The sequence below is a fragment of the Cucurbita pepo genome, chromosome LG06 (genome assembly GCF_002806865.2).
Source record: "Cucurbita pepo subsp. pepo cultivar mu-cu-16 chromosome LG06, ASM280686v2, whole genome shotgun sequence".
NCBI lineage: Eukaryota > Viridiplantae > Streptophyta > Magnoliopsida > Cucurbitales > Cucurbitaceae > Cucurbita > Cucurbita pepo.
The window spans coordinates 3,299,651-3,315,290 of NC_036643.1; the positions used below are offsets into that span (position 1 = coordinate 3,299,651).

Sequence of the window (15,640 nt, forward strand, 5' to 3'; positions counted from 1 at the left end):
TTACGACTTGCTAAATTTAACTGATACCAGTGTGACTCTGATATCATGTTACAAATTACGACTTGTTAAATTTAAGGCATAACTCTGATACCAGGTTAGAAATTACGACTCTCCGTATTACGAGGATTGTCTACTTTGTGTACAAAACTTTACTCTGGGCTTCTCCCCAAAAGGCTTCATTTAATGGAGATAATATTCTTTGATATAAACTCATGATCATTCTCTAAATTAGTCTGGTCGTGGGACTTTCATCACCATAGACGTAGAAATTGATGTCAAAATGAGAGATCACTGAGATATCTAATTGGAATGGAAATAGAAAATTCGGCAAAAATCCCACAAAATAAAATTATCGGATAAACAAAATATTGTTCAGACATTCTGTAGATCTCTCTATCCACTGTTCACTGTGGTGGAATGCCATTGTAGAAGCTCTGAAGCTCATCCATGGCGTCCTCTGCAACCCTTCTTTCTTTCTCCCCATTACCTTCTAATCCCCCCCTTCATAACCATTCAACCAACCCTAAAATCCCAACTATTCGTTACCGCCTCAGCAGACTATGCCAAGAAGGTCAGCTCCATCTTGCCCGCCAACTCTTCGACACTCTTCCTCGCCCTTCCACCGTTCTTTGGAACACAATCATCATTGGATTGGTCTGCAACAACTTCCCCGATGAAGCCCTTCTCTTCTACAGCAATATGAAATCGTCTTCTCCAGAAGTTAAGTGCGATTCCTACACTTACTCTTCTATTCTCAAGGCCTGTGCCGATACTCGCAATCTCGTGGTTGGTAAGGCCGTACATGCTCATTTTCTTCGATGTTTGATGAATCCTAGTAGAATTGTGCATAATTCCCTTTTGAATATGTATTCTATGTGTTTGAGCACTACCCCAGATGGTAAAATGGCTCCTGGTCATTCGGGGAATGATTTGGTACGCAAGGTGTTTGATACAATGCGTAAGAGAACTGTCGTTGCTTGGAATACCCTTATTGCTTGGTATGTTAGAACGGAGAGGTATGCTGAAGCTGTGAAACAATTTAGGCTGATGTTGAAACTTGGAATAAAGCCAAGCCCAGTTAGTTTCGTTAATGTGTTTCCAGCCTTATCATGTTTGAGGAACTTAAAGAAAGCCAATGTTGTTCATGGAATGCTTGTGAAGTTCGGCAGTGAATATGTTAACGACCTTTATGTTGTGAGCTCTGCAATTTTTATGTATGCTGAGCTCGGTCGGCTCGAATGTTCTAAGAAGGTTTTCGACAGTTGTTTGGAGAGAAACACGGAGGTTTGGAATACAATGATCAGTGCCTATGTTCAAAACAATTGTCCTTTTGAAGGAATTCAACTCTTTCTTCAAGCTATGGAGTCTGAAGATGCTGCTCTTGATGAAGTAACTCTTCTTTCAGCCATAGCAGCAGTTTCACACTTGCAGACCTTTGAATTAGCAGAACAGTTGCACGCATTTGTCGTCAAGAATGTAGCCGTGTCGCAAGTTTGTGTAATGAACGCCCTCATTGCCATGTACTCCAGGTGCAACTCAACTGATGTATCATTTAAAATTTTCGATTATATGCCTGAAAAGGATGTTGTTTCATGGAATACAATGATCTCTGCTTTTGTTCAAAATGGATTGAACGATGAAGCATTAATGCTTTTCTATGAGATGCAGAAGCAAGGTATGATGATCGATTCTGTGGCTGTTACCGCTCTGCTTTCAGCAGCTTCAGATCTTAGAAACCCCAATATTGGTAAGCAAACTCATGGCTATCTACTTAGGAATGGTATCCAATTTGAGGGAATGGATAGCTATCTTATAGACATGTATGCTAAATCTGGTTTGATTGAGGCTGCTCAAAATGTATTTGAGAAAAGCTATAGTCATGAAAGAGATCAAGCTACTTGGAATGCCATGATGTCCGGCTATACACAAAACGGCCTCGTCCATCAGGCCTTTCTCGTCCTTAGACAGATGCTCGACCAAAAGATAACGCCTAATGTTGTGACACTAGCTTCGATTCTTCCTGCTTGTAATCCATCAGGGTACATAGATTGGGGCAAGCAACTCCATGGATTCTCCATCCGTAACGACTTGGACCAAAACGTCTTTGTTGCAACTGCTCTTATCGACATGTATTCCAAATCAGGGTCGATCGCCAATGCTGAAAATGTTTTTAGAAAAGCTAGTGAGAGAAGTATAGTCACTTATTCCACCATGATATTGGGTTATGGTCAACATGGGATGGGTGAGAGTGCTCTCTCTATGTTCCACACAATGCAAAAATCTGGTATTAGGCCTGATGCAGTTACCTTCGTAGCAATCTTGTCTGCCTGTAGTTATTCGGGTTTGGTCGACGAAGGCCTTCAAATTTTTGAGTCAATGAGAACTGTATATAACATTCAACCATCCACTGAACACTTCTGTTGTGTAGCAGACATGCTGGGGAGGGTCGGGAGAGTGGACGAAGCCTATGAGTTCGTCGTAGGATTAGGGGAACAAGGGAATGCAATGGAAATTTGGGGATCACTTCTTGCTGCTTGTAGGATTCATAAACAATTTGAGTTAGGAAAGGTTGTTGCCAAGAAGTTGCTTGAAATGGAGAAAAGAAATGGGAAGACAGGTTACCACGTTTTGCTTTCGAATATATATGCGGAGGAAAGAAACTGGGAAAACGTCGATATCGTTCGAAAACAGATGAAGGAGAGAGGTTTGAAAAAGGAAACTGGAAGCAGTTGGATTGAGATTGCTGGTTATATGAACCATTTTGCTTCCAAGGATAGGAAACATCCACAATCCGATCAGATTTACAACATGTTGGAGGAATTACTGATGGAGATGAAACATGCTGGTTATAAACCACAGTTCACCTCCTATGCCGGTGGTCTTCTGGAGACTGATGAGTGATACATTGGCCATATTCAGGAGAAGATGCACGAGGTAAGCTGTCATGGCTTTGCTTTTGATTTTCCCGAAAGGCCTCATACCAATGGGGATGTATTTTTTACTTATGAACCCATGATCAACCTCGTAATTAGCCGATGTGGGACTCCTCTCCCAACAATTCTCAACAGTGTCTTCATAGCCTGATAAAACTTATTCAAGCCATTCGTTTGACTGCTGCGTTTTCTTAGCCTAACTAGATTACTGATCTTTCTGCTTACCTTCGAGTTCAGCAAATGCACGAAGTTATCTGTGTTCTTATGAGATCCCACATTGGTTGGAGAGGGGAACGAAGTATTTTTTTTATAAGAGTGTGAAAACCTCTCCCTAGCAGACGCGTTTTAAAACCGTTTGGCTGATGGCGATACGTAACGGGCCAAAGTGGACAATATTTGCTAGCAGTGGGCTCGGACTATTACAATTCTCCATTGTCTCTTAGCAACAAAGCTGGACTGGGCCTTCACACGTCGTGTTTTCTCTGGTTTGGGTCACCTCTCATCCACCCTGGACTAGAGTAAGTAAGTGTTACACTGTAAGTACTGGCTCCACAAGTTCTATTGAACATTTGTCATCACCTCTCTTCTTCTCCAAGCACATAAAACTAGAACCACTCCACTGGATGGATCCTCACAGTTAAGATCATATCTCATTTTCTCTTTTGGTTTGTCATTCTTTAGGAAATGAACAAGTTTGGACGGGTCACCTTACATCCACGGTTGAGTTGGCCAATATTCTGGTCACTCAAGATGAACTTGTCTGTCTGTCGCAAGGCTCACCCACAAGCTACCCTTCAACACCAACATGGCCCAATCACTTTCTGTATCTTTTGTGGGCAAATCTGTACGCTTTATCGTCCTCCCTGAACGCTTTCAAAATGGTGAGTGTCTAACTAAATTGATCACATCATGTAGGAACCATGTTTAAGTTTACGAGTATGTTAGAATGCCTCAGTTGCATATATCACTGCATTTTTACTTGACACCTATCGTGATGATAAACTGTTATATCTTGAAGTATTCTTAAGACCTCACCCGAGTTTATCTTGTGGTTTGAAAACTGCTAAACTTTTTTTCAAAACTTTTTGTTCTTTTAAAAGTTACTATATAATTTTATAGCTAAACCATAAAAACTAATGGATAGTTTATTTATAGAAGTTTCCAACACACACGTGCAGACTCTGCATCTTCTTCATTGATCTTATCATTTCATATTTAATTCAAACCATTCATTTTCTATCTTCATTTGTCCGCTTGGTTTTCCAGTTATCTTACAGCAAAGGCATGACATCTTCTTCTTCTTCTTCTTTTCCCAGCACCAACTGTTATATAACAAGCCAAACTTCACCCACATCTCCCTGCAAGACTCTTCAAAAAATGAACAAGTTTGAGCTGGTTTTCATACCCATGCCGGGGATGGGTCACCTCGTTTCCACAGTGGAGATGGCCACCCTTCTTGTTACTCGAGACCCTCGTCTCTCTATCACAATGCTTGGCATGAAGATGCCCTTTGATTCCAAAGCTTCTGAATATATCCAATCCCTTTCTGAATCTCTTTCCAACAACCCATCCCTACGCCTCATTGTTCTTCCTGAATTACCCGCCCCAAAAGATAGCAAAGATCTATTGCTGAAAGTACTCCTCGACAGCTACAAACCCCATGTCAAAGAAGCTGTTAGCTCACTACTTACAAACCCCCTTGCTGGATTCGTCTTGGACATGTTCACTACAACCATGGTGGATGTGGCTAAAGAACTTGGGGTTCCTTCTTATGTGTATTACACTTCTAGTGCTGCTTATCTTGCTTTTAGTCTTCATCTTGAAGAAATTTACCGTCAAAAGAACAGTAATGAAGCAGTGAATCCACAATTCAAGAACCCAGATTTTGATTTGAGAGTATCGAGTTTAATCCACCCAATTCCTAGCAAAGTCATTCCAGGAATCTTCTTTATGGAAAAAGGGGCGGTTTGGATTTATGAAGAAACCAAGAGATTAAGAACTGAAATGAAAGGGATTCTCATCAATACATTTGAGGAATTGGAATCCCATGTGATGTGTTCTTTATCAAGTGATTCCTCTTTGAATCTCCCGCCGTTGTATTCCATTGGCCCAATTTTACACTTGAACAACAACAAAACGGATCGTGCCGATGTGTTAAAGTGGCTGGATGATCAGCCACCATCATCGGTGGTGTTCTTGTGCTTTGGAAGCAGGGGAAGCTTCGAGAAGGGTCAGGTGGAGGAGATCGCCGAAGGGCTTGAGCGAAGTGGGGTTCGCTTCGTGTGGACGCTCCGGAAGCCGCCACCAAAGGAAGTGTTTCAGGACCCAACTGATTATACGGACTTCAAAGACATCTTACCGGAGGGATTTCTGGATCGAACGGCGGAGGTTGGGAGGGTGATCGGGTGGGCGCCGCAAGTGGAGATATTAGGGCATCCAGCGACAGGTGGGTTCGTGTCGCATTGTGGGTGGAACTCGACGTTGGAGAGTTTGTGGCATGGCGTGCCGATGGCGACATGGCCGATGTATGCAGAGCAGCAATTCAATGCGTATGAGATGGTGGTGGAGTTGGGATTGGCGGTGGAGATCACGGTGGAGTATCGGAAGGAGGGTGCAAGTGACGAGCCGAGAGTAGTGAGTGGGGAGGAGATTGAGAAAGGGATTAGGAAGTTAATGGAGGAGGATAGTGAGGTGAGGAAGAAAGTGAAAGGCGTGAGTGAAGAGAGTAGGAGATGTGTGATGGAAGGTGGATCTTCTTATGTTTCAATGGGTAAGTTTATCGAGGACGTTTTAGCTACCTCGCCTCGAGGAAGATGCTAAAGGTTAACGGGAAGGGATTTCTCTTTGTTAGTTAAACAGGGTAGCTAAAGGCTAACGGAAAGGAATTTCTCTTTGTTAGTTAAACAGGGTAGGGGACGAGGATTATATTCTTTCATCTCCATCTCGATCATGTTCCATCTCTATATATGAAGTTTAGAATCCTATATTATAATATTGACATTTTATTGAATTTATAGTAATATTCTTATAAAAATTATATTGGAAGATGAAATTATTCTTTAAATTTTTCTAAAAAAACAATATTAAAAATGAGAAAAAAAAAATCTTCACACGAATCTCACCAAAAAAAAAAAAAAAAAAAAAAAAAATTGAGAATTATAGATTGAAGTAGGAGGTGAGAATGGGGATGAGAAGGGCTTCCGACCCCTGTGAACATTTCTAAGTCTTGCTAAACTGTTCGGCAACACGAGGGACATGGAAACAAACAAAAAAGAAAAGAAAAATTCTTCTCCAACTTGTTTTCGATTATAGATAATAGGATGCTTTGAAGCACTCAAACCATTGGAAACGAAATTGCTATATCAACTGACATGGTTTTTCAATATCTCCTAATAGATTCCCTCTAGTTCGGCTAGCTAGTGAACGGTTTTTCGGGCGACAGTACAAAAACACAATCAAATAGTTCATAGCAATAAAAGCCAAATCAAATAAACTAATAATGGCCTAATGAGATGAAGGAAGATCCACCCTCCATTACATTCATCCTACTTTCCTCACTCTTGAAGCAGGATACCTCAGTTTATGAATTACCAGTTGCCACGTATCTTATCTTATCACATTCATATCCTAAGGTCGATTCAACTCACTCATCTTTGGCCAATCCCATTCCCTTTCACAAACGCCAAACTTTTCTTCTTCCTCCCATCTCCCAGCACCCAACAATTCTGTGTGAATCTGTAAATTCAGCTCAATGAAGAAGTTTGAGATGGTTTTCATACCTGCCCCAGGAATGGGTCATCTTGCTTCCACAGTAGAAATGGCCAATGTTCTTGTCACTCGAGATCCTAGTCTCTCTGTCACAGTGCTCGCCATGAAGCTGCCCTACGATCTCAAAGTTGCTGAATGTATCGACTCACTTTCTATGTCTTTCACAGGCAATTCTATACAATTCATCGTCCTTCCTGAACCGTCCCTTCCAGAAGAAAGTAAAAAGGACTTCATTGTGCTGGTTGAAAGCTACAAAGCTTATGTCAGAGAGGCTGTCGCCAACTTGGTTGGCTCTGAGACAAGTCTTGACTCGCCTCAGCGAGCTGGGTTTGTCATTGACATGTTCTGTACAACCATGATCGATGTGGCTAATGAATTTGGGGTTCCTTGTTATGTGTTTTATACCTGCAGCGCTAGCTTTCTGGCTTTTAGTGTTCATCTTCAAGAGCTTTACGACCAGAATGATAGCAATGAGGTGGTGGAACAGTTGCTGAACTCGGATACTGAGTTCATTACTTTGCCAAATTTTGCTAATCCCATTCCGAGTAAACTCATTCCTAGTCTCTTCTCCAACAAGGACAAGGCCATTTGGTTTCATAACCATATTAAGAGATTTAGATCAGAAATCAAAGGGATTCTCATCAATACATTTATGGAAATGGAATTTCATGCCATGGAGTCCATATCGAGTAATGGCAGAGTCTTCCCACCGCTATACTTTGTTGGACCCATTTTGCATTTGAAAAACACAGGGGTTGCTGGATCAAGTGAGGCTGAAAATTATGAAGAAATATTACAATGGCTTGATGGTAAACCTCCATCATCAGTGATTCTCGTGTGTTTTGGGACCATGGTGAGCTTTGATGAAGATCAGGTGGTGGAGATAGCAAATGCATTGGAGGAAAGTGGGGTTGGCTTCATATGGTCCCTTAGGCAGCCCCCACCAAAGGGTAAGTTCGAAGCGCCGAGAAACTACACCGACATCAAAGAAGTCCTACCGGAGGGATTTCTCGATAGAACAGCAGATATTGGGAGAGTGATCGGATGGACGTCACAGGTGGAGCTATTGGCACACCCCTCTATAGGAGGATTCGTGTCACATTGTGGTTGGAACTCAATTATAGAAAGTGTATGGCATGGAGTGCCGATGGCGACATGGCCTATGCACGCCGAGCAACAATTCAACGCCTTTCANAAGTTCGAAGCGCCGAGAAACTACACCGACATCAAAGAAGTCCTACCGGAGGGATTTCTCGATAGAACAGCAGATATTGGGAGAGTGATCGGATGGACGTCACAGGTGGAGCTATTGGCACACCCCTCTATAGGAGGATTCGTGTCACATTGTGGTTGGAACTCAATTATAGAAAGTGTATGGCATGGAGTGCCGATGGCGACATGGCCTATGCACGCCGAGCAACAATTCAACGCCTTTCAGATGGTGAAGGAATTGGGATTGGCTGTGGAGATCACATTAGAGTATAGAATTACTTTTGGTGAAGGTAAGCCGAGATTGGTGAGTGCAGAAGAGATAAAGAATGGAATCAGGACATTGATGGGTGAAGAAAGTAATGAGATAAAGAAGAGAGTGAAAGAAAAAAGTGAAGAGAGTAGGAAAAGTGTGAAGGAAGGTGGATCCTCCTTTATCTCATTAGGCAAATTTATAGACAACGTCTTGGCCAACTCGCCGGGAGGAGGAAACTAAAGGATGCAGTTTCATGTGCTTAAAATATATACATAGATTTTGTGTACCTCCATCACAGATGACTCTCTTCCCCTCAATGTGCATGCGCCCGACCTATCATATCGTTCATTAGCTCAACCCCGACTTGTGATACTCTTGGTTAGCTCGTCTTCCTTCTCCATTCCAAATTTTGGTTCTGTTTCCTGAAGGAGATTGCTCGAGGTAAGATTTTTTGATATCAACAACTTTATTCAGTCAAATTAACAAAGAAAAACAAAAACTATTCAAGTATTTCACATGATGATAAATAACAAAAGATCATTTAAAATTCACATTCACAATCAAGCAAACTTTGAAGCTACACCCAAAGCGAAGTAGTAAACATAACAATTTGAATAGTATAGTACTATATATATATATATATATATATATACAAATTTATATTGTATATATATATAAGATAAACACAGACTTCATAACTTCATATCAAACAACTCTACACTTCACATCAAGCTCTCTAAATTGCAGACTAAACAACACAAGACTTATAGCGTGTCGAATGCTGTTTATTCTATTACTAGAATGCTTGAAGTCATATGTTCTAACAAGTACTTGAAGTGATTTTGGGTGGGAAGATTGGTATGAGTTTTCAAGCCCATATGGCAAGTAAAGACATCAAAGCAGCTCCAAGAATAAGAGCAACATTGGCAAAGAATTGAAGCTTTGCATTGCTCTGCATTCTAAGGCTCATAAAATCAGCAGCCAGAAAGTCCACAAGAGCCATATACATTAAGATACCAGCGGAGGCTGCATTCAGAATCCCCTCAACTATGAGTGCTTTTGGGCTATCCTCGTCGTAGCTGTTGGTTACTCCAATGCCTATTGCTATCCCAATTGGCGTTGTCAGGCAGAAGAAAACTGCCATTATCACCGCTGCCCTGGTTCTGAGCTTTGCCTGGGCGATGCATCCTCCGAGGCCCATACCTTCAAATAACTGATGAAAAGTGATGGCCGCCACAAGAGGTTTTATTGTACTTGGAGTCTCAGAAACACCCATACCAATCCCTATAATTACCGAATGTACCACAATTCCAAGCTCTAGTACCTGAGAGATCACCCGGTGCCGGAGAATCTCCGTGGATGATCCGACGACTTTGGCAGAGGCATGAGCGTGACATGCAGGATGCATCTCTCCATCGCCGTCCGTCTCAGGCTGAGGCTTATTCAGATTCAGTCGAGTGAAATAAGAACTGGCACCGGCGTCCACCATCAAAGTGGCAATGGCAGCCACCATAGACACCAAGCCGGTGAACGGAAACTTCGCCCAAGGATTCTGTTTCAGTTTCGGCGACGTCAGATTCTCGTAGGCATCAGGAAGGACGTGGATGAATCCGGTGGCCAATATGACACCAGCCGCGAAGGCTTTAACGACAAAGAAAATATCCTTGTCCGGACTCAAGGCCGGCAATGCCCTCCCGAGTAAGGGAATAAACACCCCAAGGATTCCAGCGAGAAGAATCGTAGCTATGGCGACGATTTTGTATTTGAGGGCTAGGGTTTTGTTTCGAACGCCTCCGTCTTCTTCTTCTTCTTGTTCAGGACATTGGCAGCCTGCAGCAATCACAGAAGGAACAAGTAGAAGAAACAGAACGAGAAAAGCGGGAAGAAGACGGTGAAGCTTGAAGTCCGCCATTGCAATGGTGAATCGGAGCAATTTCGAAACTGAGTGAAAGAAACGCAGACATTTTGGGATTTTAAAGACTGCAATTCGAAAACAAATTGGCAGTGGAGAAATCATGTCGACATCAAAGTAAATAACCGCCCGAAGCGTCGTTAGCCTTTAGATTTTTCGAATGTGGACGTTCTGTTATTTTTTTACTTTCCAACTTTGCCCTCGCGGTTACTTGGACTTTAGTCCCTACATTTGGAAAGAAGAGATGATAGAAGGGAGAAAAGAGTAAATTAGGAATTTTAAATTTTATGTTTAATAGTAAATTACACATAATTGAACAATAAAATAACTGTATTTATTTAACCAATTTTGATTAAATTTAATATTTATTAAAAATAGAGAAACTAAAACTAAACCTATATTTAAATGAACAAATAAATTTTAATACAGTATTTAATGATTTTTCTAAGATATAATAAAAATGTTGATTTATTCAATGTTAAAGCTGTAAAGGTAAATATGAATGGAATGTTAGCTATTTTTTATTTTGGATCTTTCAAATCATTCTCGGGAGGGCCTGGACCCTTTTTTTTTTCCTGATCTTTGAATAAAAAAATTCATTCTCGTTCATAAAAAATAGGTGGTAGAACCAATAAATTTTTTTTTTTTCGATCCATCCCTTGATTTGAATACCTCATTCAAGAATAGTTTTTGATCCAATAAGTCTCAATCTCCTCCCCGTCACTATTCTAGGCTTGTCACCTTCAATCTTCTTCCGATGGTCTAACGTGATCTCCACCGCCAATCCCAACGCCGACGCTATATCAATAGAATGTTAAGTTGTTAGCTGTAAACGCTATATCGATAGAAGTAACCAGCACGTATTTGATGGTCACCAATGGAAGAGCAGATATAGCAAGCTAGAAGCAATTAGAATAAAGCATAAGCCCTTGCTTCTTTTCTTTTCCCCTCATATTTAGCAATTTGGTATCCCAATTTGGGAAGACAGTACACATTATTTGTTACTTAATAGACAAACCTGACTCACATAAGCTTACTTGATCACATGAACGAACACATGGCACGGCACGATCTCGAGCTTGCCATTTAAAAAAAAATTAAAAAAAGTGGAGAAATCATGTCGACATCAAAGTACATAACTGCCCGAAGCGTCGTTGGACTAAAAATTTTTGGAATGTGGACGTTCTGTAATTTTTCTACTTTCCAACTTTGCCCTCGCGGTTACTTGGACTTTAGTCCCTACGTTTGGAAAGAAGAGATGATAGAAGGGACAAAACAGTAAATTAGGAATTTTAAATTTTACGTTTAGTAATAAACTACACATAATTGAACAATAAAATAACTGTAATTATTTAACCAATTTTGATTAAATTTAATATTTATTAAAAAATAGAGAAACTAAAACTAAAGAACCAATAAATTTTAATATAGTATTTATCCAAAATATGTTGATTTATTGAATGTTAACGCTGTAAATATCAATGAACACTATAAATATTAATGGTTGTTAGTCGTGTGTTAGCGGTAGACGCTATATATTGACACTGGAAATATGAACGGAATAACTATTTTGAATAGAATGTTAAGTGTTGTTAGGTGTAAACGCTATATGGATAGAAATAAGCAACAGGTATTTGATGGTCACCAATGGAAGAGCAGATATAGCAAGCTAGAAGCAATTAGAATAAAGCATAAGCCCTTGCTTCTTTTCTTTTCCCCTCATATTTAGCAATTTGGTATCCCAATTTGGGAAGACAGTACACATTATTTATTACTTAATAGACAAACCTGCCTCACATACGCTTACTTAATCACATGAACGACACATGGCACGATCTCGAGCTTGCCATTTAAAAAATAAAAATAAAAAATAAAAATTTAGGGAATGATCGTCGGTTTATAATCAAGAAATACTATGTTCTTTGGTACGAGACCTTTTGGGGAAGCCCAAAGCAAAGCCATGATAGCTTATGCTCAAAGTGAACAATATCATACCATTGTGGAGAGTCGTGTTCATCTAACATAGTATCAGAGTCATGCCATTAGAATCCTCAAATGTCGAACAAAGTATTGTGAGCCTCGAAAACAGTCAAAAAGTGACTAAAGTATCAAACAAAGGGTGTACTTTGTTTGAAAACTCCAAAAGAATAAAAAAAATGAGTCCAGCTTCGATTAAGGGAAGGCGTACTTTGTTCGAGAGGAGGTGTTGGATGAAAATCTCACATCGGCTAAATTAGGGAATGATCATGGATTTATAACCAAGGAATACTATCTCCATTGGTATGAGGCTTTTTAGGTAAGCCCAAAGAAAAGCCATAAGAGCATATGCTCAAAGTCGTGTTCACCTAACAGTTTTCATACCTGCCTCACGAATAGGTCACCTTGCTTCCACAGTAGAAATGGCCAATGTTCTCGTCACTCGAGATCCCGTCTCTCTGTCACAGTGCTCGTCATGAAGCTGCCCTACGATCTCAAGGTTGCTGAATGTATCGACTCACTTTCTGTGTCTTTCATAGGCAAATCTATACAATTCATCGTCCCTTCTAGAAGAAAGTAAAAAGGACTTCATTGTGCTAGTTGAAAGCTACAAAGCTTATGTCAGAGAGGGTGTCGCCAACTTGGTTGGCTCTGAGACAAGTCTTTTCTCACCCCAGCTAGCTGGGTTTGTCATTGACATGTTCTGTACAACCATGATCGATGTGGCTAATGAATTCGGTCAAGTATTTCATATGATGATAAATAACAAAGATCATTTAACATTCACATTCAAAATCAAACACACAAGCAAACTTTGAAGCTACACTCAAATCAAAGTTTAGCTATAAAGATGATAAGAACAAGAATGTGTTTCATTTGTGAATATTGCAATGATGAAATGCTTGCAGGATTGTTAAAATTTATGATATTTTAAAGTTATGAGAAAACTAGTAAAAACAATAATTTGAATTGGGTAGTACACTATAAACGTAAATATACATCCTGACTTTATAACATAAGTGCAGACTTAACAACACAATTTGTGAGATCTTACATTGATTTGAGAAGGGAACGAGTGTCAGCGAGGACGCTGGGCCGTGAAGGATGTGAATTGTGAGATGCCGCATCTCGAAAAATCTCCAAAGAAGACAATATCTGCTAGCAGTGAGCTTGGAGTATTACACAAGACATATAGCACTTCAAATGCCCTTTATATTAATACTTGAATCCTTGAAGTCATATGTTGTGACAAATACTTGAAATGATTTTGGGTGGGAAGATTGGTATGAATTTTCAAGCCCATATGGCAAGTAAATACATCAAAGCAGCTCCAAGAATAAGAGCAACATTGGCAAAGAATTGAAACTTTGCATTGCTCTGCATTCTAGGGCTCATAAAATCAGCAGCAACAAGATCCACAAGAGCCATGTGTAGTAAGATACCAGCGGAGGCTGCATTCAAAATCCCCTCAACTGAGTGCTTTTGGGCTATCTTAGGCGTAGCTGTTGGTTACTCCAATGCCTATTGCTATCCCAATTGGCGATGTCAGGCAGAAGAAAACTGCCATTAGCATCGCTGCCCTCGTCTTCAACTTTGGCTGGGGGATGCATCCTCCTACGCCCATACCTTCAAATAACTGATGAACAGTGATGGCCGCTCCAACAGATTTTATATTAGGTATCACTAGATTTGGAATTTCAGAAACATCCATACCAATCCCTATAATTACTGAATGTACCAAAATTCCAAGCTCTAGTACCTGAGAGATCACCCGGTGCCGGAGAATGTCCGTGGATGATCCGACGACTTTGGCAGAGCCATGAGCGTGACCTGCAGGATGCATCTCTCCATCGCCGTCCGTCTCAGGCTGAGGCTTATTCAGATTCAGTCGAGTGAAATAAGAACTGGCACCGGCGTCCACCATCAAAGTGGCAATGGCAGCCACCATAGACACCAAGCCGGTGAACGGAAACTTCGCCCAAGGATTCTGTTTCAGTTTCGGCGACGTCAGATTCTCGTAGGCCTCAGGAAGGACGTGGATGAATCCGGTGGCCAATATGACACCAGCCGCGAAGGCTTTAACGACAAAGAAAATATCCTTGTCCGGACTCAACGCTGGAAATGCCCTCCCGAGTAAGAGAATAAACACCCCCAAGGATTCCAGCGAGAAGAATGGAAGCTATGGCGACGATTTCGTAGTTGAGGGCTAGGGTTTTGTTTCGAACGCCTCCCTTTTCTTCTTCTTCAAGACATTGGCAGCCTGCAGCAATCACTGAAGGAATAAGTAGAATAAACAGAGAGAGAAAAGCGGGAAGAAGACGGTGAAGCTTGAAGTCCGCCATTGCAAGGTGAATCGGAGCAATTTCGAAACTGAGTGAAAGAAACGCAGCCATTTTGGGTTCCTAAATTGCTCCAATTCGCCATTGCCACATAGCTACACTCTCTGTCTTAAAGACAAATTGGATGTGATTCATCTACCACTCTAAAATACAAATACAAGTTGGGTGTTATTGACCTACATTCTCTTACGTGAAGAAAGTATAGGAATTTGTTAATAATATATTTGGTATATTTTATGTTTATTATCAAAGTGGATTATTAGTATATTTTATCTTATTTTTAGAGATTAGTTGATAGCTTGTATTATATTTAAAACATTAATAAAAATTCAACTTTAAATCTAACGGGTACTTTCACAGTTCCACCTATATTTCTCAAATTTTTTATCTCACCTCTGTTTCTCATTCTTAACATGACATCACATCAGAACATCATTATTAAAATGACAGTATATAGTTAACATTTTATATGCTGTCTACGATATTTACTTTAACATTCCATTGATATTTACAGTGTCTACAATATTTATTTTTAATATCTAATCCCTAAACCGGTTTTAGTTTCTATATTTTTTAATAAATCTTTAACTTAATTAAAAATTTAATCAAAATCAGTTAAATAATCACAGATGACACTCTTCGCCTCAATGTGCATGCCCCCAACCTATCATATCGTTGATTAGCTCGACCCCGACTCGTGATAATCCTGGTTGGCTCATCTTCCTTCTCCATTCCAGATTTTGGTACTGTTTCCTGAAGGAGATTGCTCGAGGTAAGATTTTATGATATCAACAAATTTATTCAGTCAAATTAACAAAAAAAAACAAAAACGGTTCAAGTATTTCACATGATGATAAATAACAAGGATCATTTAAAATTCACATTCACGATCAAGCAAACTTTGAAGCTACACTCAAATCGAAGTAGTAAACATAGCAATTTGAATAGTATAGTACAATATATGTATATATACAAATTTATATTGTATATATATAAGATTAAACACAGACTTCATAACTTCATATCAAACAACTCTACACTTCACATCAAGCTTTCTAAATGCAGACCAAACAACACAAGACTTATAGCGTGTCAAACGCTGTTTATTCTAATACTAGAATGCTTGAAGTCGTATGTTCCAGCAGTACTTGAAATGATTTTGGGTGGGAGGATTGGTATGAGTTTTCAAGCCCATATGGCAAGTAAAGACATCAAAGCAGCACCAAGAATAAGAGCAACATTGGTA

The 15,640-nt window shown here is 40.1% G+C and overlaps 4 protein-coding genes and 1 pseudogene across 11 annotated transcripts; 3 read left to right on the plus strand and 2 right to left on the minus strand.

Annotated features, from left to right (window-relative positions):
• Nucleotides 1-324: 324 nt before the first annotated feature.
• LOC111797049 (pentatricopeptide repeat-containing protein At3g22150, chloroplastic) lies at nt 325-3,732 on the plus strand. Of its 4 annotated transcripts, none has more exons than XR_002815470.1 (2): nt 325-3,469; nt 3,615-3,732. XR_002815470.1 is itself a non-coding variant. In XM_023679919.1 (2 exons), exon 1 carries the CDS (start codon nt 448-450, stop codon nt 2,899-2,901), a length of 2,454 nt encoding a protein of 817 aa, XP_023535687.1. In that variant the 5' UTR covers nt 325-447; the 3' UTR covers nt 2,902-2,934; nt 3,171-3,468. The 4 variants fall into 4 exon arrangements, 1 of the variants encoding a protein (XP_023535687.1); XR_002815469.1 differs by having other exon boundaries at nt 325-3,455; nt 3,615-3,723; XR_002815471.1 differs by having other exon boundaries at nt 325-3,451; nt 3,615-3,706.
• Nucleotides 3,611-5,947, plus strand: LOC111797050 (anthocyanidin 3-O-glucosyltransferase 2-like). 4 transcript variants are annotated; one of them, XM_023679922.1, is made up of 3 exons: nt 3,611-3,811; nt 4,198-5,755; nt 5,804-5,947. In XM_023679922.1, exons 1-2 carry the CDS (start codon nt 3,739-3,741, stop codon nt 5,751-5,753), a joined length of 1,629 nt encoding a protein of 542 aa, XP_023535690.1. In that variant the 5' UTR covers nt 3,611-3,738; the 3' UTR covers nt 5,754-5,755; nt 5,804-5,947. The 4 variants fall into 4 exon arrangements, with proteins under 4 accessions (XP_023535690.1, XP_023535689.1, XP_023535691.1 ...); XM_023679921.1 differs by having other exon boundaries at nt 4,198-5,947; XM_023679923.1 differs by having other exon boundaries at nt 3,702-3,811; nt 4,248-5,947.
• Nucleotides 5,948-6,305: 358 nt separating this feature from the next.
• LOC111797197 (anthocyanidin 3-O-glucosyltransferase 2-like) lies at nt 6,306-8,523 on the plus strand. 2 transcript variants are annotated; one of them, XM_023680146.1, is made up of 2 exons: nt 6,306-7,758; nt 8,002-8,523. In XM_023680146.1, exons 1-2 carry the CDS (start codon nt 6,685-6,687, stop codon nt 8,404-8,406), a joined length of 1,479 nt encoding a protein of 492 aa, XP_023535914.1. In that variant the 5' UTR covers nt 6,306-6,684; the 3' UTR covers nt 8,407-8,523. The 2 variants fall into 2 exon arrangements, with proteins under 2 accessions (XP_023535914.1, XP_023535913.1); XM_023680145.1 differs by having other exon boundaries at nt 6,306-7,704; nt 7,948-8,523.
• A 277-nt stretch (nt 8,524-8,800) lies between these two features.
• LOC111797198 (zinc transporter 3-like) lies at nt 8,801-10,406 on the minus strand. Its single transcript, XM_023680147.1, has one exon. It carries the CDS (start codon nt 10,181-10,183, stop codon nt 9,035-9,037), a length of 1,149 nt encoding a protein of 382 aa, XP_023535915.1. The 5' UTR covers nt 10,184-10,406; the 3' UTR covers nt 8,801-9,034.
• Nucleotides 10,407-12,946: 2,540 nt separating this feature from the next.
• Nucleotides 12,947-14,497, minus strand: LOC111797199 (annotated as a pseudogene).
• Between the last annotated feature and the right edge of the window lie 1,143 nt (nt 14,498-15,640).

Excerpts from the sequence above, each read along its gene's own strand:
- LOC111797049 (XM_023679919.1), top strand. The coding sequence starts at position 448 with ATGGCGTCCTCTGCAACCCTTCTTTCTTTCTCCCCATTACCTTCTAAT.
- LOC111797050 (XM_023679921.1), top strand. The coding sequence starts at position 3,739 with ATGGCCCAATCACTTTCTGTATCTTTTGTGGGCAAATCTGTACGCTTT. Across the intron at positions 3,812-4,197 it reads CCTCCCTGAACGCTTTCAAA|AGTTATCTTACAGCAAAGGC; the intron begins ATGGTGAGTGTC and ends GCTTGGTTTTCC.
- LOC111797197 (XM_023680146.1), top strand. The coding sequence starts at position 6,685 with ATGAAGAAGTTTGAGATGGTTTTCATACCTGCCCCAGGAATGGGTCAT. Across the intron at positions 7,759-8,001 it reads TGATCGGATGGACGTCACAG|GTGGAGCTATTGGCACACCC; the intron begins GTGGAGCTATTG and ends TGGACGTCACAG.
- LOC111797198 (XM_023680147.1), bottom strand. The coding sequence starts at position 10,183 with ATGATTTCTCCACTGCCAATTTGTTTTCGAATTGCAGTCTTTAAAATC.